The sequence below is a fragment of the Ambystoma mexicanum genome, chromosome 10, assembly GCF_040938575.1.
Source record: "Ambystoma mexicanum isolate Mex_15411 chromosome 10, UKY_AmexF1_1, whole genome shotgun sequence".
In the NCBI taxonomy this organism is placed as follows: Eukaryota; Metazoa; Chordata; class Amphibia; order Caudata; family Ambystomatidae; genus Ambystoma; species Ambystoma mexicanum.
In genome coordinates, this window is record NC_090932.1 from 1,407,163,048 (window position 1) to 1,407,186,687 (window position 23,640).

Sequence of the window (23,640 nt, forward strand, 5' to 3'; positions counted from 1 at the left end):
CGGTCTGGTCTATGTAGTAGAGGACCACTCTCCTCACATCTAGTGTGTGGAGTTTTACCTCAGCAGAGCTCTCGGGCTCTTGGAAGAAAGCTGGTAGTTCAACAGACTGGTTTACATGAAATTTGGAGATGAATTTAGGCGAGAACCTAGGGTGAGTACCTAAAACCAGCTTGCCCTTATGTATAGGAAACAAAGGATCCCGCACTGACAATGCTTGGATTTTACTAACCCTTCTTAAGGAAGTGATAGCTACTAAGAAGGCAGTTTTATAAGTCAGGTGTTTGAGACTAGACTTGTGCATAGGCTCGAATGGGGGTCCCATGAGCTTCGCGAGTACCACATTGAGGTCCCAACCTGGCGGTGGGTTAGAAATTGGAGGGTGGAGTCTCTTTACCCCTTCCATAAATGCCTTGATGACTGGTACCTTCCACCATGAGAACTTATTATGGGAAGTGGTGTAGGCTGACAAGGCCGCCAGGTGGAGGGAGTTGAACACTAACCCTGCATCTAGCAAGTGGAGCATATAGGTTAGAATGTTAGAAGGAGTACAATCTATGGGGTTAATCTGCTTAGTCTGAAAGCAAATTACAAATCGTTTCCATTTGTAAAAATAACAGTGCCTAGTGTTTTTTTTATTCTGTCAAGATCTCCATGCATCTTTGCGGTAGATTGAGATGCCCGAATGACTATGACTTCAGAAGCCATGCTGCCAAGTTCATTGAGTGTGGTTGTGGGTGCACTGTTAGTCCCTCGTGCTGGGTGAGTAGGTTGTACTGGCACAGGAGCTTGATGGGATCGCACATCAGTTGTCTTGCCCTCATAGGAGCAACTAGGATAAGTGTCATCGATTCCTTATGTAACTTTTTCACCTCTTTCCTCATGAGAGGAGTTGGGGGGAAAAACGTAAACAAATTTCCCTGACCAGCTCATCCATAGGGCGTTCTCCCTGGAGCCTGGGTGGGGGAACCTGGACCCGAAGTCTGGGCATTGACGATTTTTGCTTGTGGCGAATAAGTCTATAGTTGGGAAACCCCATTGAGAGAAGAGGTGTTCTACGACTCCTTTGTGTAGACGCCACTCGTGTTCCTCTGGTAGGGGATCTCTGTTCAATGAGTCTGCTAGAGCGTTGAGATCCCCTGGAACATGTGATGACAGGAACATCTTCGTTTGAGTGCCCATTTCCAGATTTTTTGTGCAAGTCTGGTCAGATTTGGAGAATGTGTACCCCCGTTTGTTGACATAAAAAATTGCTGTAGTGCTGTCTGTTAGGATCTGCACCGACAGGTTTGTTAAATGGGGTTCGAATGCGTGAAGGGCTTTGAATACTGCCAGAAGCTCCAGCACATTGATGTGGTTCTGAGCTGTGGTGTTAGCCCACAGACCCTGAGCTGTGTGGTGAACGTAGTGAGCCCCCCACCCTGCCAATGAGGCATCTGTTGTGACCACTGCCTGTACTTCTGGCTCGCAGAAGGGTTTCCCTTTCGTTGGGTTTTCACCCGTCCACCAGCGAAGATTTTGTACAATTGTTGGTGAAACGACCACTAGATCGTCCCACTGGCCGCTTGTATGAGACCATGGTTTCGCCAACCACTAAACGCATTGCTTTGCGCAACCTCATCTGACGGCCGGCCTGATAATGTGTTATTTGCAGTAACAAATTCTTTACTCTTTCCGCTGAAGGAAAGACCAATCCTTCCTCTGTGTAAGACAGCTCCTAGGAACTGTTTTGAAGTACTTGGCACTAGGCTTGATTTTTTCTCGTTGATGAAGAAGCCCAATTGAAAGAGGAGGCTGATTGTTGTCTGGATGTTTTGTACGCAAATCAGAGGGGATTCCCCTGTTATGAGCCAGTTGTCCAGGTAAGGATACACTGGACTTGCTCCCCTGCGCAGGTGCACTGCCACTACCGCCAGTACCTTTGTGAAGACCCTTGGAGCCGAGGCTATTCCAAAGGGCAGCACTTTGAATTGGTAGTGCTTGTTTGCCATCTTGAAACACAAGAATCTTCTGTGTGCTGGGAACATTGAAATATGAAAATAGGCATCTTTCATATCCAGTGTTGCCATGTAATCCCTTTTTTTAGTAGCGGGATTACCTTTTGTAGCGTAGTCATGCGGAACTTTTGTGGCTTGACATACTTGTTTGCAGGGCGTAAATCTAACACATGGCGCATTGTTAGATCTTTCTTCGGCACAAGGAAGTAAGTTGAATAAATAACCTTGTTAACCTGGTTGGCTGGGACCACTTCTATGGCGTCCTTTAATAGAAGCGTAGTTCTTTCTTCTAGAAGGATCCGCTGATGTTCTTCTGAGTGGATTTTCTGTCATTGGGGGGTGGTCGTGAGGACTTTGAAGTAGTTCTATACAGTATCCCCCTGCTACCATGGACAGCACCCATCTGTCCGAGGTGATACCCTCCCATGCGTGGGTGAAATTGGAAATGTGTCCTCCTACTGGAGATGAATTGGAGGGTACCTGGAGTGGAATTTCACTTGCTCTGAGATGGGGTGCCACCTCAAGCAGGGCCTCTGCCCCGACCACGACCTCTGCGTTGTCCTCTGGGATAGCCTTGGAAGGCTTGTCCTTGAGGGGAAATACCTAAGTCCTCATCAGTCAGAGGTATCATTTTAGGTCTTTCTATGGCCTTGTATAATATTCCCTTCTGTGGCATCTTCTCCCTAGGAGGGCTCTTGTCCCCATGAGGGGTTTTAGAGCACTTCTTATGATGTTTTTCCCCACCCTGGGGCCCAGAGGAGTGTTTCACAGGCTTCTTAGGGCCTGCCGCTTTATCCGATGTTGTGTCGAATTTCGGGTGTGGGAGCCAAGGCTTCGTCTGCGGACGATCGACCTTCGGAAGGATTTTTTCGAGCAACACACTTGCCGTCATTACACATTGGAACCCTGTCGTGTGGCGATCTTGATCGAGATTGCCCAGAGGACCGGGACTTGGTGGACCTTTCTCGGGGTGTCGAACATTGTAGAGTATTCGACTCCTTTGTCGAATCTCGACTGGGGCTTATGTGCTTGGTGGTGTGTGCTTTTGTAGCGCTGCTGCCAGCAGGTGGAGTCCATACAACATGGCCGCCGGCCTGTCCTAAGGGGTTGGGGGTCTGCGCTTGAGTAGCTGAAGCTACTCCATTGCCCTCGCAGTCCGAAAGTACGGCGTCGCTGCCATCGCTAAAGGTTCCCCTCTACCTCCATGGCCTCAAGTTGCCTGGTGTAGTTGGCGCAGCGTTTCGTGGAGCGTTCCTTTAACGTCTTAGACTTGAAAAGCATGCATGCTCGACAAGACGTTTCGACGTGGTTTCTTGGGAGACACAAATTACAAACCAAGTGTTTGTCCACTCAGGGGAATTTTCAGTTATACTTATGGAAAATACACCATTTAAATTTCACCCTAATTATGGATTATAGAAATGGCAGCTGGCCGAACAAAGTGTAGGAAGGGGAGAGTATGCATTCTAAAATGGCCTCCCCCCCTCTCTCCCTAGTGTCTGGGCCGAGGCGGCCTTCCAAGGCCAAATGGCCGTCGCGGTGGTCTGACGGGCAGTTTTCTTTCTTCACCGGCGTGGTGTTTCGGTGGTCGATGAAAGGATAGAAATACTATCGTAATTGTGAAAAGTTAATGGCTTATCGGCGAAAGGAACTCCGCTATAAGCGTCCGTCTAAGCATGGCGGAAAAAAACAATCTGAGGGAACTTGACGCGTGAGGGAACATGGGTACAGCGGACGTCACACTAGGGATAGTATTACTGGTACGCCCTGTCGACGTCCCTTTGAGTTTTGAAAACAACAACTGTAATACTCAGCAGCTTCCACTAGATGTCAGCCTATGCACAGCATGTGATCTAAGCAGATTCCACAAGCCTCAGAAATATATATATATATATACACACACATATATACATACACATATATACACACACATCATTATAATCTGCATATTCCAATATTAATATTTTTTCCATGTGCTCAGAGTTGTTTTTACATTAAGAGGGTGAGTCTTACTGTGTAGAATACACATAAAATATTCAGGGTGGGGAATGTGCTGATAACGGGGGGGGGGGTCAGACTTTGGAAGCCAGTCAAATATTGCTTTTTGGATCCCTGGTGGAACTGTAGGCCCTATTATCGGCAAGTGACGGAAGAGCCCTTCCTTCTTTTTATTAAAGGGGAAAACAAAAGGTGAGTTGAATTTATATTTTTGTGAGTAAATTTGTGCTTTATGTATATATTTTCATGTGTTAACATGATAAAAATATCTGTGTAAACCCCTCCCCGGAAGTCCTTCAAGGTTGGCAACCGCCTCCGCATTGCCACTCTTAACTCTCACTCTGCCATCAAGCATTCCTCTGATATCTGTCGCCTACTTGAGGAACGGGACCTTGACGTCTTCGGTCTCACTGAGACATGGTTCACAGCCAGCTTTGTCACTAGCTTTGACACACTCCTACCTGATGGTTACATGATCCTCAACGTGCCCAGGCCTAACCGGGCTGGGGGGGGGGGGGGGGGGAGGGTTGCCCTTATCTTCCCTGAGTGGATTCCTGCCACTGCCATTCCTACGCAGACCTACTCTTTTGAATGTCTTGTCTGCGGACTCTCTCTCTCTCCCAGCCACTCCCTTACCGTGGCTACTATCTATCAGCCACCTGGTCAAATTTCCTCCTTCCTCTCTGAATGGGCTGACCTCTCCTCCTCACTCCTGTCCACTACCACTCAACTCCTCTTTCTTGGTGACTTCAACATCCACCTGGATGCCTCCTGTCCCCCCACTGGACTCTTTCGTGACCTCTGCGACTCTCTCTCACTCTCTATTCTCCCGTCTGGGCCTACTCATACTGCAGGGCACACTCTTGATGCTCTGATCTCTTCTGACCTTCCCCTCTACGTCCCTCTCTCCATTCATCTCTCCTGGAGTGATCACTTTCTCCTATCCTCCCACCTCCCTACCCCTCAGGCAAAGCCACCCTCACCATCGCCACCCACCTTCTCGGCCATCCGACCCATGAAGCGCGTGTCAGTTGAGGCTTTCGCTGCCACCTTCTCGCCCACCCTCCCCCTTCGGCTGACTCCCACCCTGGCACAGCCCTCTCCATGCTCCACTCTGCTATATCTGATACTCTTGCTATCCTTGCCCCCGTCATGAGAATCCGCCTGAAGCCCAAAGCCAAATGTAACTCCTGGTATGACTCGGATCTCGTCACCCTTAAACGCAAGTGCCGGGTGGCAGAGAGGAAATGGCGTGCTTCGTGTTCATCCTCTGACAAACTGGCCTGCCGCCTGCTCCAAAGGCAATACCGTCTCTCCGTTCTCATCAAGAAGAGAGCCCTTATCCAAGCCTGCATCTCTGCGGCATCAAACAACTCGGCTGAACTCTTTAAAATCTGCAAGGAGCTTGCCAACCCTGCTGCAGTCTCTACCTCTCCTGTCCACTCCCAGGCACTCTGCACGGCACTGGCCTCTCACTTCATCTCTAAAACTCAGGACATCCTGTCCTCACTCGCCTCCTATCACCTCCCTCCCTCTCTTCCCGGCTCTTCCTCTGGCCCTTCTGCAGCCACCCCTCCTTCCTCCTTCTCTGCCTTTCCCCTTTTTTCTGCTGACGAGGTTTCTAGACAAGTCCGATCTATGAAAGTCTCGTCGAAACAGGTTCACCCCTGTTCCTCCAAAACTATCAAGGACCACATCGACTCCCTGGCTGACTTTTGCAACCACTCCTTCACCTCTGGAGTCTTCCCATCCCCCCCTCAAGCACTCCCTTGTGCACCCTCTTCTTAAGAAACCCTCTTCCGACCCCTCCTGCCCGGCTAACTATCGCCCAATCTCCATCACTCCCTTCCTGGGCAAGCTCCTGGAGAAACTGGCCATCTCCCAGCTTAACCTCCATGCTGAATCTGTTGGTAGCCTTCATGACCATCAGTCTGGCTTCAGAGCTGCTAGAAGCACGGAAACTGCTCTCCTGAACATCCGTGAAGACTTGCTCTCCAACCTTGACTCTAACACTCCTTGTGTTCTCATTTTGCTCGATCTCTCTTCTGCCTTTGATACTGTCAACCATGCCATCCTGCTCAACTGTCTCCATGATAACCTGGGTATCACTGGACAGGCTCTGACGTGGCTGACCGCTTTCCTTTCCAATCGACCCTCCCAGGTCCAACTTGGGTCCTTCCTCTCTGACGTCTTCTTCTCCACCTGTGGTGTTCCCCAGGGATCTAATCTCTCTCCCCGGCTTTTCAACCAGTATCCGTCACTCCTTGCCCACTGCATCGTCACCCTCTGCCCCAACTTTCAGTGCTATACGGACGATACCCAGCTCATTTTCAGGCTACCCTCGGCCTCCTCCTCTCCTTCCCTCACCTCTGACTGTCTGTCTGCTATCCAGGAATGGTGTGCCGCCAATGACCTCTGCCTTAATGCCAGTAAGACAGATTCTACTCATCGGCACACCCATTCCCTCCTTCCCTACAGCTCTCTGGCCGGCCTCTCTTGGCCCTCTTCCTGCTCCTACCTGCAAGGCTAAAAACCTCGGGGTCATCTTCGACTCTACACTCTCCTTCTCTCCTCACATCTGACGTCTAAGAAGTCACACTACCAGCTGCACCTCCTCAGAGGTATTCTTCCCTTCCTCTCCTTCCCCCAGAAGCTCACTGTCTCCCAAGCCCTGGTTCTCTCGAAGCTGGACTACTGTAACAGCCTCTATCTTAATCTGCCTGCCTCCACTCTCCGCCCTCTACAACTCATCGAGAACAGAACTGCGAGACTTGTCCTTGGCCTCAAGCCCAGGGACCGCATCTCTCCAGGACTGAAATCTCTACACTGGCTCCCAGTGGCTGCGAGGATGAAGTTCAAAACCCTCTGCATTATCCACAAGGCCTTCTGGGGCCTGGGGCCAAAATACCTTCAACTCTCTCTTCCTAAATATCTTCCTTCCCAAGCCCTTCGCTCATCCGTCTCCAACTCCCTCAGGGTCAGCCGCTTCTCAAAGCAACGAGCTGGGGGTAGATCTCTCCGCGGCAGGGGCCTCGCTCTGGAACAGCCTTCCTGCCTCCCTGAAACTTGAGGAGAACCATCTCTGGTTCCGGAAGCACCTCAAAACCTTCCTCTTTGCTTCTGCTTTCTCTGTCCCTCTCCCCTGCTAAATTCTACACTGAAATTGCACTGAATCTGCAACTGGGCCACTCTCACCGACCTCGGTCCTGGGCCCAGCCACTCTCCACTTGCACTGCCTCCCTGGCATCCCCTGCACTGCGGGACTGTCTCTGTATCCCTACAGCCCCCCCTTCCCAGCACTTGTCTGCACTTACCTTGCACTTTCCACCAGCTGGCCCTATTTATTTATTTTTATTCTACTTGTAGTGCACTTCCCCCTCCCCTTGCACTTTTCCCTTCCCCTACCCCTGCACTTGCGCAGTCTGAATGATACCTGGCCTAGTAGGATCGTTGTCTGTCCTCCCCTTGTTCCCCCCCTCCCTGCCTCGTCGCACCTTGAAACACTTGTGTATAGGCACGTTACAAATGCCATATCATATCATATCATTACTCACTTTGACTTTGAAAATAAAACAGGCTCTTTAAAAATGCATTTTAGAGCCCCACAGCACTTTGCCACTCAAGATAACACCCTTGTACACCATGAGGCTCGTTTGTTTTTGCATGTCACCCTCCCTAGGTTGCATCATTTCATCATCCTGCAGCCTATTACAAATATTTGTGATACTTAGCAGATCACAGCTGATGGATTGAGTCACCAAATAGCTGACGCTGAAGTCCCATGCCCTGCCTACGTCAGCTGTGAACCTTCTAGAGAAGAGCACCTCTCGGCCGGCCTATATAACACAGTCAGCTAAACGGCTGTTTAAACGATAGCAAACATTTTTCAGAGCACATTTGTTTAGGTACTCAATTCATTTAGACTGTAGCAAGCATTATAGAGCGCCATACTTTCACTCATTGTTTTTAAATGAGGAAAATGCAGTGTCAGTGATTTTGTTACTGGCTGTGTTTTGCAGTCAAACATTATACATAGGGCATATTTGAAAACTAGACCCATTGGGTTCTAAATAACAAACATGCCCTTGTTTAAAAATACCACACACACACACGTTAGTCCCATTTAACTATAGCAATCATTCTACAGAGTTGTACTATTCATTTTTTTAAATGATTAACGTGCAAAAGTGCCCGCTCTGTCACCATGCATTCATATTTTCCATTGGCGCGGTACAATTACAGACAAAAACAATTGCTTAAAACCTCTCTCAGCCCTGTAAAGTGCCCTTTGCCAGCTTGCCAACCTCTATTTGCACTCTATCAAGTATGTTACTAAAATATATATTCAAACCTGCTTTGGCAGCCTATATTTTCAACGGTTTCATTTCCCTCGTAAACAAATGTGCCCGGACAGGTCTGCCCTGGATAAATCGAAACACACAGCCGAATATTCAGATTAAAAAGTTCACTGACATTAAAATAGGAAAACCCTCCCAAACCTCTTTCACATTATAAAATTATAACAGCGTGCCCCAAAAGAAAATACAAAAAAAAATACAAAAAAACACTCAACCTTCTTTTTATATTCCATTCATATCAAAACTGGTATAATATGCTATCAGGCCTTAAAAAAAAACAGCTTTATATTGCATCTCCAGTAAAGCTGCTATACTACCAAGCCTTAAAGGAACAAACCCAGCTTTATATTCTATTAAATCTATATAAAAAAAATTATAAGAAAATCATACTGTCGGGCCTTAAAAGCCAAACCCACTCTTGCATCATCAATGCTCCACCAAAACCGAACATTCACAGTCTACCTCTTGACAATTCATTTCGACCTCAGCAAGACAACAGCACACATGCGCTCTGCTCTCCCAGTCACATTTTATATGCACTTTCTATTAAAATAATTTTGATATAAAGTTTAGATTCACTTTAAAGCCTCTCAAATCAAAGCACAAAAACCATGTTCTATTAAATGTATATACATCAAACCCATAGCAAAAGGACGTGATTAATACCTGAAGCAGGGGGCATTCCCACCTGTCAAAATGTCACTTGTACGACTCATATAGCATCCGAGATTCAAAGGAGCTTTAACATTTTGCTTGAAAGAAACTTGATTTTGTCATCTCGTCACACACTTTCTTTGCAGTTTGGACTCAAAGGGAAACTTTTTTTCCACCACAAGTGGCAGTTTAAGGAAGGTCCCACCACCTCAGTTTTAATCAACCTGGAAAGATACCATGGACACTAAAGGCAGAGGACAGGGATTCTGCAAGGGGCGGCAATGCGGCATGGGGCTAAACTTCAAGTATGATCAAGAACTGACAAGAGCAAAAGATTGCACCTTGACTTAGAAGTCTTGCCAACAGTTGGAAAGATTGCTCCTAAGTTTGAGGCAGCGATTGCCTTTTTATTGGCAAATAACCAGAGATATATATCGTTCTGAGGCCATGCAGCATTTGAGAACAAAGTTAGTGAGCTTGCAGGTTGTTTGTTGAGGGAGAATAGGGCTGAGCAGTCTTGGCCTATTTGGGTTTAGTAATGGACGCTGGTCCGTTCTATTACTCGAAGAGTGCAATGACAACAGCAGGGGGCTAAACTCAGTCCAATTCGTGGGCTTGGCAAACCAATTGACATTGAAACTGAACATAAACAAATTCAAAAGCAGTCATAAAAGTGCCATTCAGTGGGTATGCAAGTCCCTGTGCATGTAAAAAGAGGCATTCAGATCACATGTAATGGGCAATATCAGTGATCAACTGAGGAACATACCCGGTCAATAGAACTTCCTTTCTTCTGTGCATAAGCTCCCCAAAGCATGAACACCAGCCCGTCCAAGTTCTTGTTCAGCCAGGATATAACTGCATCAGTGAACTGTTCCCAGCCCCGATCCTTGTGGGAGTTAGCATTGTGTGCTTTAACAGTCAGCACAGCATTTAGTAAGAGCACTCCTGGATCAGAGACAAAAGGGTGCAATAATAAAACGACATCAAAACCAGAAGCCTGTTAACAATCGCGTTTTGTAATGTATACAACCTTAACTCATTTGGTACACTCCAAGTATATCAATTCAGATGCAACTTTTTTCTTAAGGTTTGTGAAAATGGAGTTCAGCTGCAGCATTAACAGAGTGCAGGTGTGCTGCATCTATTATTCTATAGCATTATACTCCTTTTAGTACAGTTTGTCACCTGAAGTAGCTCAGTTCATCGCTTGTCCAGTGAGCGTGATTAAAGTTTTGCTAAGGAGGCCCATTGCTTTCAAAATCCATTTAATTATCGCTGGATATACTACAGTTGTTCAACCTGATTTACTGATCAACAGGTAGAGATTGCTCAAACTTCCTGTTCCAGGGATACTGGTCAGCTGTTCGTACTTAGTAGGGTTAATACATTTCTTCTTTGCAACAATCATTACAGACAAAAAGTGATCGAGTGCTGAGGTGGAGCGAATACATATAAAATAGTAATATCAAAAAGGGGTAAAAAGCAAACGATTGGGGTAGCAAGAAACTGGTAATTCTGGAGGAAAAGCGCAGACTAGCGTCCTCATGCAATTTAGACTGAGCAACACAAAAAGTGCACAATAATTAAGTACAACTACTGGTATTTTCTGCAGTAAGGAACAATAGCAAATGTTACAGGTTTTAATCCCTTTGTACTTTCAACGTGGTTGCTCAAAAGGAGAGACGAACAGAGTGAAAACCATGGCCCATCGACCCCCATAATCAAAATCTATGTCCTGCAGTCATCAAGTTATAAGTATACAAGGGAATATGAAGCTACACATGTGTTTCTAGAATTCAGCACATTCTAAAAGCACACTAACATATCTAGATAATGTGTTCATATACTAAGTGAGGAAGCTAAAAGGGATAGAAAGTCCCTGGTGTCTCAAACGAAGATGGGTACCTTGTTTGGCCCATCCAGTCAAATCGCCATGCCCAGGGTGAGTGAACCCCTCAATATCTGTAATCAGCTCCTTGTACATATTTTCCAAACTGCAAAGAAATGAAAACAGCATCCATAATCAAAACAAATGAACAAGACCGAAATCCCACCAGCAACAGAATGCTGATCTGCTGGTAATCTACATTTCAGTATATGTGGACGATGCTAGCTAGTATGTTACCATTTCCTACCGCGCAGCTATGCTACACGTTGCTTACATTTAGATGAGTCAGAAAGCACTAAAAATCAGATATGATTGGTCTATTGTTTACGCACTTGCTTTTAAGATCTGTTCAGTGTGTAAAACAAACATTTGTATAACAGCTGGTCTAATCATTAAAATTCCAGATGTCGATTAAAAAAGACAGTAAACCCTACAGTTGACCTGCCAATCGCTGTAATACAGATGGCACTGTTCGACATGCTGTAGAGGACCGGTTTTGGACACAATGTACTTTCGCTCTGGCTTGAGAATCCTCTGGGGTAAGATATGCGGGTAAGATATGCGCAATCACCCCTTTGCTAATGAACCAAAATGTGCCATTTTCAGTTCAGCTATGTATATTGGTAGTATAAGTTAAAGCCCAACCATGTCGTTTGTAGGACCTCCCTAGTTAAGTGAAGGATTGCCCTCAGGTGGAACACATCTATAATGCTTGTCGCACACTATTTTCATGATCTTTTAAAAGTAGGAGACGAACAAATAAGGAGTTCTGGCGTTGGTGGGCCACTGGCAAACCACTAACCGTTTTTAGTCAGGAAAATCAGCTGAATTTGCCACATTTTGAAGACTTGGGGTTAATACTGTGCCCTCCAATTAACCAACTTCTGGCACTCGTGCTTTCGGATGACCTACAATTCACTTATGGCCACAACTTTCACCAGGAGTATTACCACTCGATTATGTGTGGATATTTCTTCAAATGTAGCCTGTGTTGCTTTTATATCAATGCATTACATGCTGATTAAGATATTGTTTACCTGCACAATAAATCAATTTAATATTAAAACATGAAATAAAAATGCAGCAACTTTCAACTGGAGGACTTCGATATTTTGCTTTGTGTAAAAAGTAGCAGTCTCCAAAATTCCTCGCTCACGGGTACAAAGAGAAGTGCAATACCTGGGTGGCGGCGGCACTGGCCTCTGCACACTGAAGCAAAGTCCATGGGCTTGATTTGGTCCATGGTATGGGTCCTGCCCCAGGATCACGACCTTAACCTGAAAGAAAAAGTATATAAAACTATTTTAATAAATAAATAACTATAACCTCAGTTCAACCATTCGGGCGGCGCCAGTGTCTTGCACCCCTTCGTTGAAATGGGCCTCGATCCTAAAAGCCCGCCCCTTAGCTGCTGCCCCATGTTAGCAGTTCTCAACTACTTAAATGTATTACAATAAATGTGTGTATGGCAGCAGGACCGTCTCCGCTGCCTTCAACTCACTCTGGCCTTCCAGTATCCCGTAGCGTTCCCACCTCGCTGCCTTTTTACTCCAACTGCGACTACATTAGCATCTTGCTAACAAAGAGCTTCATGGCTTTTCTGTGCACATTTAGTATTTCAGCTTCGGGAGTGCTGCCCTTCTTTGTTCTGTGCGGAGGACAATAAACCAGTTCTGTAATAATTTGCCACTACATCGTGGCACTATTGCAATGACCGGGTCTGTAGGAGAAATAAATAAAAGGCATCCGACTACTAGCCTAACCTGGAAAGCTCCAAGCGATGCATATTGAAACTTCCTAAATCTTTTATATTTTCTTATAGCATCAAGTGCCAACGATTCACATATGTCAAGCTGGTAGGCTTCGAATTGTGTCAAATTCATTTGTATCAGAGCGAAGAAACTCACCGAATGACTACACTTGCAAAGTCGTGTGATCACAGCTCCAGCAAAATGTACCTTGAAGGCCCTCGATCTAAACCCCAGTTTGTCTCGGTGCTCAAATCACAGATGGGTAATGTTTCTTTGTACTATTCTGGATAAAGGAGGTTTGAACAGGTGCATAGAGATTTGTCTGTTTGGGTAGCAGGAGCTCAGGCCTGGTCTCGCTGAGTTAAACGCTTCCCTTTGCCCCCTTTCCTGATCTTGGCAGAGCTTCATTCTGCCGATTCACTAGTTGTGTCTTTCATTTTCGCTACTGGGGGAGCCTCAGGGGACCCGACTGATGAAAGCCATGTTAGACATCAAAGCCAGTTGGAAAGAAGCTGGCCCTGATTGAAGGCCAGACTGACACTGCAACCCTGCTGAAGAAGCAGGTCTCACCACTATGCAAGCTAACAAAGGAGCATTGCTAACAAGAAGAACTGGGGGTCAAATATCAGAAGAACAGAGAACTGGGGGTCAAATATCTGGACGGGAATTGCAGGCACTTCAATAGGACAGTACTCTCTCCAGCGACACCCAAGGTGAACGAAGGGGACAAAATCCACCAAGCACCCTGAAACCCCTTTTACCAGCTGAAGCAGGAAATTAAACTATAGCATCTGGTGGAAATATCACAGTGCAGTATTACTGCTTGGTCATCTGCAACTTCAGAGGTAGGGGCAGCGGGCAACCTAGATGCTTCCTGTGGCACCCAATCCAACCTCAAGAAAGTCAAAGCAAAGTCTGCTCAGGAAAACAGATATGAACCAGTACAATGGAGATAATATGCCCAGATATTATTCTCCATACAGGTCCAGTTGCTGGGAACCTTCCTCCGAGAATGGCACAACATGATCCTAGAAAAATTAAAAACGCCTGTAAAGTGAAGAATGCGCCCAGAGCGGAGTGTTCAAGGAAAGACCTAGTTAGCAATATCACCAGCACTGCAAAGAAAGTTTTGGAATGTAACTTGTCACCAAGCAACATAAAGACCTGAAAAAAGAAAGGGTAGGTCCCCGGGGTTATCACAGGATACATTACTGGACCTGTTAAGATAATTGCTGGACCAACCAAGGCTGTTAAATATTCTGGACCTAGCTGAAAAAGTAAACAGACCAGAGATACTCCCTTGGTACTGGGAGGTTGAACCCAGAGAACAATTACCTTCTGGGCAATGTAAACTGTGCCATATTGTCAGAGGTGTAGAAGCATCCCAGTGAAGAGACTAACTACGAGACCTGACAAGTCGGAGGGAGAAATTTGAGGAAATGTGTGGGGGGTTCTACATCAGCTTGGAAGCCCGGTCATGCCGTTGGCCAACATTTACCGGCATTCGGGTCTCAAGAAGGAGCAGAGTTCTAAAAGTGGCAGGATCAGAGACAAGCTCAAGTCTTCTTCCCTTCCAGAAGCCATCTCAAAAGAAGCAGAGGTGACATAGGCGATACTGGACTCCTGGAGATTATCGCATGCAAGGTCTAGCGCAGGAAGCGTTCGTACAAGAAGGCCTGATTTTGGGGCAAAAGGAGATGGCAAATTCGTTCATAAAAAGGAAGCACATTACAGGAGAATATTGGGCGATTCAGAACAACATTTTAGAGGAAGCCTTTCCACGCCAGAGACCTGCCCCTCATTTGACTCTCAAAAGGTTTTTGGCGGGAAGGTGCAAGATTTGGTGAGAAAGTAGCTACAGTGCTCTCATTGAGACACCCAGGTTATTCATATTAATCTATTTGCAGTGAACAGGGGAGACAAAGTGAAGCCAGCGATAAATGTAAAAGAATTACAAGTGATGGGCAGTGTAGTAGTCAGGATGATCAAATATATGCACACTATGATTTTCATGGTGCAAGACAAAGCCTGCATAGGAGACCAGGTTTTAGAAGCTGCATGACTATGGCAAAACCTAGGCTTCTAATTAAATTGTGAGAAATTAGAACTGGTCCCCATTCGAGATAACTTTTGGGTTTCTTGGTCAATACTATGTCCTGGAAATTCCAGGAGGGTAGACAAATCTCATGAAAGAAATGTGCCTCTGGTTCGGGAGAGAGCAGGCGATCCTCGTGAGAATAGGGATGTTGTTAGGTCTCCTTTCATGTTCCAATCAGGCTACATTTCGATTGCATTCAAAAGCGTGACATTTCAGGAAAATGCAATCTACGACAGTTCTGACGGAAGAAGTGAGGACAGAGACCATTTGGTGGCTAAATCACATGGAAGGTTGGATTTGTAGAGCAATTTGTTTCAGTCTTTCAGATCTGGTGATAAGTAAATCCTAGCATATCAAGGTGACTGGCATTCATTGTTCTTGGCTTGAAGACAGTTCATAAGCAATGGTGGGCTGTTTGTTCTGCAGCTCCGAGATTCATTTAAACAAGCTGAAGCATAACACATGCCTCAGAGACGTCACGACTTGTATATGACTGGAGGGCTGCAGTCTGCAAAAGTACACATTTTCTATACAGAGAGGTCCCCCTTAATACTTACATCTCTAATGGGGCACATCTGCGTCCAGGTAAAGACTTGGTGTGGAGGTGGGTAAACTGTGCCTCGCTTTCTTTCTTCTGCAACAAATGTGGTCAACTGGTACAAAAGATAATTGCAAAATAATTTAAGAGTGATGTGCTCCAAGCAACCTAATGCACCCAGACAGGAGATTAACACATTATAGCCTCTTGCAATTCTTTCAATTTGTTATTTCTGTATTAGGATTGGCAAAACATGACAGACAGTATTGACACTGCTCTAAATAAGACTTGCAAACAGATTCATAGATTCATTAGGAGGCATATATAAGGTGGGGCAAACTCTACAAATAACAAATGCTCAACGTTTGTTAGAAATTAACAAAAAAGCAATGGAGGGCAGATCATAAAGAGAAAACATGAAGTACACATTAAGCATTATGGGCGCAGATACAATTATCCCTCAAGTACTATGTATGAAGAAATGTTTGCAAGATGTAAATACTCCTACTGTGTGTCATAACCTTCAATTGAAGCTTTTTCAAGGCAGTGAAGTGTTTTAAAAGTTAGTGCAAGGGCAACAACTTATCCTTACTTGACAAGAAATAGGGGTAAAATTATGCCTGCCTCAGATTTTACAATTACGGAATCTTAAATGAACAATTCCATTTCTTCAGGAGACACTTGGTATCCTAGTCTCAATGTAGTCTTTTGCTGCATGCATCAATTTTTTAGGACTTGTGAAAATAAACCTTTGTCAAACAATGAAATTGTTATTTATTTTCCAATATTAATCTCCTAAATGTCTTCATCGCGTTAATTAAACAGTCATGTACATATTTTACTGGCGGCTCCATCAGCAATCTTTTCTAGAAGTGGTATGTCGGGAGATGTCCTTGGGAGATTCCACAGTGGACATCATTAGCTCTAAACTGTTTCTCTAAGTGAGTCCCAAAGACAAACCGTGTCGACTCCTGGAGTTGAAAACCTACCTTCGCTGGTCAATCTTTCAAAATTATTCCCCCCCCCCCCCCAACTATGTTTGCACATGTCTGAAGAATGTAAAAATCTGATTACCAATCCCATCACATAATGTGGTATAACACAAAAGATAATTCTATTCAGTCCAAGCCAATTCATAGGCTGGTAGCAACTTTCTTCACTTAGGTTTGTATTACTTTTCCTTGGGCAGCGAGTTGAGAGGGACCCCAGTCCCTGGCTACTCAGTGCTTGATGATGTGTAGGGCTATTGGTACCGGCCACAATACCCCATCAGCCCCAGAGCCGATCAGGTCTGTTGCCGAAGGTCCCAGGACCAACAACTAACCCAAGCAAAGCCAGACAGCAAAGCCAGACAGCAATCCAGGCAATAAGAACAAATAGCAGGAGACTGGAACTGCAACTCCCAGAATGAACCCGACTGCAACCTGGAATACCGACCCAGAGAAAGAAATTGAAGCAACCAAAATGGGATAATATATTGGGTCGGAGAGGGTATGTGAGATTTAACTGAGAAAGGATAGATAATGCAGGTGTAGTAGTGGGACTGAGGAGAGTTTAGCAAAAATCAAGAGGATGCGGGTGGAAGAGAGGAGATTAGATGGAGTGCGAGAGCATGCAGGTGAAAGAGTGGGGAAAAGAGGGAATGAGGTAAGACCAGGAAGCGAAAGCATAGGGAGCGTAGAGATCCGTTGGAGGGTGGATAGAGAACTATGAGGGAACAGTACGGTCAGTGGAAGAAGATGAGAAGGCCTGAGAGAGAAAGGAGGGGGGGGGGGGTTGAAAGACGAGAGGCAGGAGAGGGCAGTCTGGAGTTAATTATTAAAAAGACCAGAAGCAAGAACAAACAGGCAACTCATTAGGTCCATTCTTAAGTCCGTGAGCGAGAGTAGATAAAGTCAGGACCTTATGGTAAGGGATGGATCCAGAGAGTATGGGGTCACCTGGCGGTAATCCATTAGTATTTTGAGAATCACTCTGGGCGAGTAGGGAAGGCAGAGCTGGAAGCCCACTTGCAGGTCGAGGTAAGCTACAGGGACCAACCCGAGTCTGAACTCCCACTGACTTGCAAAATACCTACTTCATTTCTAGTGAAAAGAAAATTGCAATAGTCATGAGATTTCTGGAGCAAAGTGCCACAATGGGTGATCTTTAATTAATCTACAGCAAGACAGGAGGCCAGCATTATGATTGTTTAAACATTACATGAGGGAGGTGGTGGCAGTGGTAAGGTTAAAAAAGAAACACAAATGGACTTACTCTGCAAACTTCAGAATGCTCTCCACACTGGCCCCCCATTGCAAAGAGACCATGGCTCAAGGAGAGTGCCCCCCCCCCACCAACGTTAGTACAAAGAATATCCTTTTTGGATAATCACCAGATTTCGATAGCAGAGAACCCGTAAGAGGTCTGAGGGAGTGAGTCAGAGCAGGCCACAGCCTTTTAGGCCCTCACAAAACATTTAAGCAGTAGGGGGATACCTGTCCGTTTTAAGGATCCATTCTGGGCAAGGAAAGTCCTGTCTATGGTGGAGGGAACCCACAGAAGAAAGAGGATGCCCCCTTAGTCTGACCTTTCCTTTGCCCATGAAAATTCTGAGAAAACCATACCGTCTTGAGAAAATAAAGACCCTGAATCATCCTTTAGGGTCTCGGAAATGTGTCAAGCCATTTGTGGCAAAATGCTAATTTAGTACTTGCTTTACTACTCTAGCGCTCAAGACAGCAGAACAAATATCAATACAGGTAGTTACATCTGTCAATACTTCACCATCAAAGTCATACTGGGTGGATGAATGCCTGCCTTCAGTTATTCAGGAAACTTTACATTCTATGTCAAGACCAGAGGCGAGCGTTATGTTGTTTAAAGCTTAATCATCACCAACAAACCCTGCTTTATGCCATCTTCATGATAGCCTTTAAGCCAGGGTTGCCCAACTCCTGGTCTGGAGGGCCGGAATCCTGATGGGGCGTCAGGCTATCCAATTAATATTCATGAGAAAAAGTTGACATACGTTTAAAATCCTTGCATGCGGGGGTATGGTCTGGCTGGAGACTGATGGCGGCTTAGCTCTGTGAGCTCCGCAGTCTAACTGTTGAATCACAAGATGTGGCCACCGTTTGAGCAAACAGAAAACCCCACATAGTAGATTTCTGAACCGGAATCTCACTGGAATCCGAAGAACCGACTCTCCAAGATCATGAATCGTCCTTCCACAAGAACGATGTTCCGGGCAACATAGAAGCAATATGGCCGCCTGAGTATCCATAACAGCCTTCTCCTCCTGACGGAGCCGCCTGCCTGAGCATGCACCACCAACAGCTGCTCCAGACCATGGTAGGCGGATCAGATAATGAGCCTACGTCCCCATCGATGCTGAATCAAAGCTGTAGCCAAGGCTGAAAGGGAGACAGGCCAACCGTGAAGGCGCCGCATTGAGGGACACCACCAGCTCACGTATCAGTCTGGCTCGAAATGGGAGTTCAGGGGGGGGGGTTCCTCCTCCCCTCCTCTATGAGCCCCAATGAAACGGTAAGCGGGACCCGACTCCTTCGCCCAACGATAGGCCCCGGATTGAGGGACGACAGCAGCCCGCAGTACAGCCCGGATCGGGAGAACTGCCGAGAGGGCCTCCAAGTAGCAGTAAGCAGGCCTTGACCCTGCAGAACTCTCCCTCATCGCATAAGCGGCATCAGATTGAGGGATGCCCATAAGGTGGTGCAACTTACGGCCAGTGCCCAGGACCAGGAGGGGCTCTCCTCTTAAAAGAAATAAAAGGCAAGCAGGACTTGGCCCTCCACGACTTTCCCTGATTTGGAGGAAGACAGCCGACGAGACGCTGACGACCCGGGAAGCAGCGTGATCCAAAACTGGGGCTCTGGACCTGGACAAGCTCCCTCTCCCGCCCCTTGCAGAGGCTTCCAAGTGAGATTGGACCACTAGCTAACATGGAGAGACCCTAACCAATCGAGCTCTCCAGGGAAATGCACGTTGGAGCACCCCAGAGAAGGCATCCAATGCCGCAGGGGGACTAAGAGCTGAAGGAGCTAGTGCGTCAACTCAAGCCCCAGCAAGCAGAGTGGCCAGGCAACCACAGCAAGTCAGGAGGTCAAGAGAACCACCAGCGGTGCAGCCTGATGGCTCCCCATCTCTACAGGCGATGACTCCCCGTCTAGAACCAGCGCATCAGTATGGCCTCCTCGGGTCCCTTGTGGGGGGATCCAAGAACACTAAACACCACTCACTGCTTTCCACACCAAGGCCAAAACAGAATGAGCGGATCTAATAATGAAGTTTGGGAAAACCAGAGAGAAGGGGACCGCCTCAATTAAAGAAATGCAGCAGCAATCAAGAGCCCCCGCCAGCGGCCCTGCGATTCCCGACTGACACCCCCCCCCCACAGATGATTCATATACTCAGCTAGCCACAAAGAACGATGTAAAGTGTCTGCTCCAATCAATCCAGGGGATGGCATCCACCCTCCAAGAAATTAAGGGCTCATTTCAAGAATTAGCACAAAATGTCCACCAGACTGAAACCAGATTGGGGGACTTGGAAACTGCCTTCTGCGACGAGGCAAGAGTCTGAAAACCGCTTGCGACGGAACATTCGCACAAGAGCTATCCCCAGGGAAGTCTAAGACGAAGACAGCTATGTCCAGGCATTGTTTCTGGAAATTCTAAGTGAAGCAAAGCTGGATCTCACGCTTGATCAGACAGTTTACTCAAGCTTCTAGCAGCGCCAAAAAATCCTACCGGACATGTTGACAAGGTTAAATTTTCCAAAAAGCTACGACCCATGAATCTATCACTTCAGGGGTAGCACTCTTAAGCTATTCCAAGACTTATACCAAGCGACCATCCAAAAGCGAAGGGCAAGGAGGCCAGTGGCCACATGGCTCGCAACTAAAGAGACCAAATATCGATGGGGATTCCCATTCTGCATCATGTTTCAAATGGATGGCCACCAACATCAATACACTACGCTCCGGGCGCATAAAGCTCCAGAAAGAGGAAGGAACAGGCGCCACCCCCTCCTGCCCTCCCCAGAGGGATGGTCTACTTCACGCTCTAGGAAGAACAAAGATCGTAGGCGCCCATCCATGGACAGAAGGGAAGAAAACAGAGACCCAAATGATCAGACACGAGACTTCCCATTAACCAAGTAACTGGTCCTCCCGAGCAGCGGACCAAACCCGAAAGATATCCTTTAACTGTTTAAAATATTTTAGGCATAGTACAACTGTTTTAGACATAGCACATAATGCTGCATAGGTATTAATGGCTGCATCTCATAGGTTACTGACTGTTTAAGGGGCACATCACCCACCTAGCCCCCCACCCACTTCCCCGACATGCATTTCTGACCGGTGGCTCACCCTAAGGGGGATGTATCGTAATTTTTACATTTTGTTAGTTTTATTAACTTTGTATGTTATTTGCAAATTTAGACATTGCACGAATGGTGGGACTATAGGATGGGTTGGACATTATGTAGCATTGACCCCAAACACTGACAACAATGAGGGACGATAGCAATACCAACAGCTGCTGGAACCGCACAGACTGGTCCATGACTCGGAAATGGCAGGTCTAAAAATTGCGTCTATGAACGTTCAGGGAAAGCCCCAACAAAAAGAAAGGGGGTACTGTCCAGACTAGTGGAACCAAAAGCAAACATTGTATTGTTGCAAGAGACCCACTTACTAAAGATGGATTGGCCGAGGCGGAGATCCAAAATGTTTCCCACACCAATGTTTTGCTTCAGCCTCCCGGAAGAGGGAACGGGTGGCAATTCTAGTATCGGGCTCTATTGGCTTTGAAAAAATAAATGTAATGTGCAATCGCTATGTGGGGGTACATATTAGGGTGGGAGATTAAGACCTGACCCTGGTCTCAATTTACGTCCCAAATCAACAACACAATAACTTTTATGCTCGAGTGTTCCCACAAATAGTGTATTTTCAGAGACAGGATCTAGTGGTAAGAGGGTACTTAAATGCGGTTCTAGACTCAGCAGTCGATCGGTCGGGCCCTACATCTGGCTCAGATGATGATTCAAAAGTGATTTCACTCCAGCAGGCCTTGAACGATCTACAGCTACTGGACATGTGACACTGTTTACATCCACACTCCCACGATTACACACACTTCTCATGTGCACCGGAGCTATTCGAGGGTAGATTTGTTGATCTCCCAACCCTTACTACAGTTCATTAACTCTGCCAGCATAGAACTAGTGCTCGTTTTAGACCACTCCCTAATCATCTTACAACTAAAACCTCTAGCCTCAGGGGTCAGGAAGACCACCTTATGGAAATTAAATGACTCATTACTAACAGATCCGCTGTTTAGAGGGCCATTTCAGAAAGAATCACAATATTTCAAAGAAAACCTAAATGACAGTTCCTATAGCAACCGTATGGAAACCTACATTAAGGGGGGAAATCATTAGCCTAGCTTCGACACATAAGCATACCTTATTAGCCCAAAAACAGCAAGCGGAGAAGAAAGTGCAAGAATGGGAAACTAAATAGAAGACTGAGGGCACTCAAAGGGCGTACAGGCAGCTAGAGCAGAGGTGAAAGCCGACATCTCCCACAAAATGCTCAAAACAAAACACTTCTGACAAGGCCTCACGCATCCTCGCTTATAAACAGAGCCCAAGGGAACAGGAACACAATCAAGAGTCTAAGGGATGGGAAAACTGTTGGTAGGGGAACCCGAGAAACTGAATATCATCACAATATTACAAAACCCTATTCAGAAATGAAGCACTAGAGAACACTTCTCGGCAGAAGATGCCACACACAACGTTCCACTCCTCTGGTCGGATCGGCTTCTGCTCCACCACAGCCCGCCTAGCCTACCTCTCAAGCTATGAGCGCAACTGGCTAAACAAATAATACACCCGATTTCCTATGTTCCCTTCTAGCAAAATGTTCACTCTCCAACCAATCAACCACATATGATGCCCTCGGCCATATCCTTACACTGTTGTGTTTTACTGACAAAATATCCTGCCACTACGGTAACTTGCCCACTGTGTAAGGTGCACCACTGCGTTAGCCCAGCAGTTTATTGCGTTTTACTGCCAAAATAACCTGCCACTATGGTAACTTGCGACATCGCCTTAGCCCAGCACTGCACATATGCCCTCCACGTGCCACATCATGTTCTAGCCAGTAATATGCGCCACTTCCATAACCTAGCACTTTGTTTACAGTGTTTCCACTGCTAATCAATTTACCCCTACTGCATCATGTGTGCCATTTCTTTCTACTGCCAAAACATGCTACTACTATAACAGGGCCACTCTGCAAGGCGCACCATCGCTTTTAGCGCAAGCATTGTATATTTGCCACCTCACACCTCGTTAAGTCCTGTCTGGCATAGACAGTGCTGCTACGTTCTCCCATACACTACACTAAAGACTTGACCCCAACCCTTACACTTCTACAAGCAGGGATCCTTATCATCCTGCCAGAAGTGTGACGCCCAGCAACACCAACGCCATTACAGTACATTCCCACCCTTGTTGCACAACATGGCCAACCTGATACTTGCAGGGCCTTGGATCAGCCTTCTTCCCACATCCACACTATGCAACTCAAACCAATCTCCAAGCCATCAACCTTTGCCCTAACTTCTAACCACCACAACCTCTCTCAAACAAACCCTATCTGCCAACTAAATTCTCTAGAGAAAACACCTCCAACTACCCTTCCATCCACACCCCTTCCATCCTGCGCAGGAACTCCCTTTTCACTCTGCGGGTCACACACCCCAAGGCACTCCATCTCAACCACTCGCATACCAATTCACCCTCGACAACCCATAACAATTTAGGCACCCTCATCAACGTCAGCTCACTTCCAGCCCACAGACTCGACATTGCAGACATCACAGCATGCAAATAACCGAATATTGGCTGCACCAAGCTGCCGGCCCGGCCTTGTCCATTGGCGTTTCAGATAGCTACACTATCTGCAGAAGGGACAGACCCACAGTTCAAACTGGAGGTGTTGCCATCATCGCCAAAATCTCACTGAATATGAGAGAGACTCCCACCACCCCCCTCACCTCTGAGGAACTCCTCTCGGTAAAAATATCAACAAACTCAACCGCCACCCTGGACATCCATCTGGTTTACAGACCCCACGGGCCTGCACTTGCATTCGAAAAAGACGTTACCCAAATTCGATCCTCAAACTCCAAACCCAAATCCCAAACCATTATTATGGGCGACTTCAACCTATGTTTCTGTGACCCATCAGACAAATACGCCTTCGCTAATACCATGACAGCCTTCGAGCCATCACATAGGATTCACAATCCGAAACATGCTAAAGGCCATACTCTT

General features: G+C 46.4%; 1 protein-coding gene across 5 annotated transcripts in view; it reads right to left on the reverse strand.

The window, feature by feature from the left end:
• UNG (uracil DNA glycosylase) overlaps positions 1 to 23,640 on the reverse strand; it is a 204,555-nt gene that overhangs the window by 78,264 nt on the left and 102,651 nt on the right. For all 5 annotated transcript variants that reach the window (XM_069619436.1, XM_069619433.1, XM_069619432.1 and 2 more), the window contains 4 exons: positions 15,302 to 15,397; positions 12,075 to 12,172; positions 10,913 to 11,001; positions 9,774 to 9,952 (listed from right to left, as the gene is read on the reverse strand). In XM_069619436.1, coding sequence (XP_069475537.1) covers positions 9,774 to 9,952; positions 10,913 to 11,001; positions 12,075 to 12,172; positions 15,302 to 15,397 — 462 coding nt within the window. The remainder of the gene's footprint in view (positions 1 to 9,773; positions 9,953 to 10,912; positions 11,002 to 12,074; positions 12,173 to 15,301; positions 15,398 to 23,640) is intronic.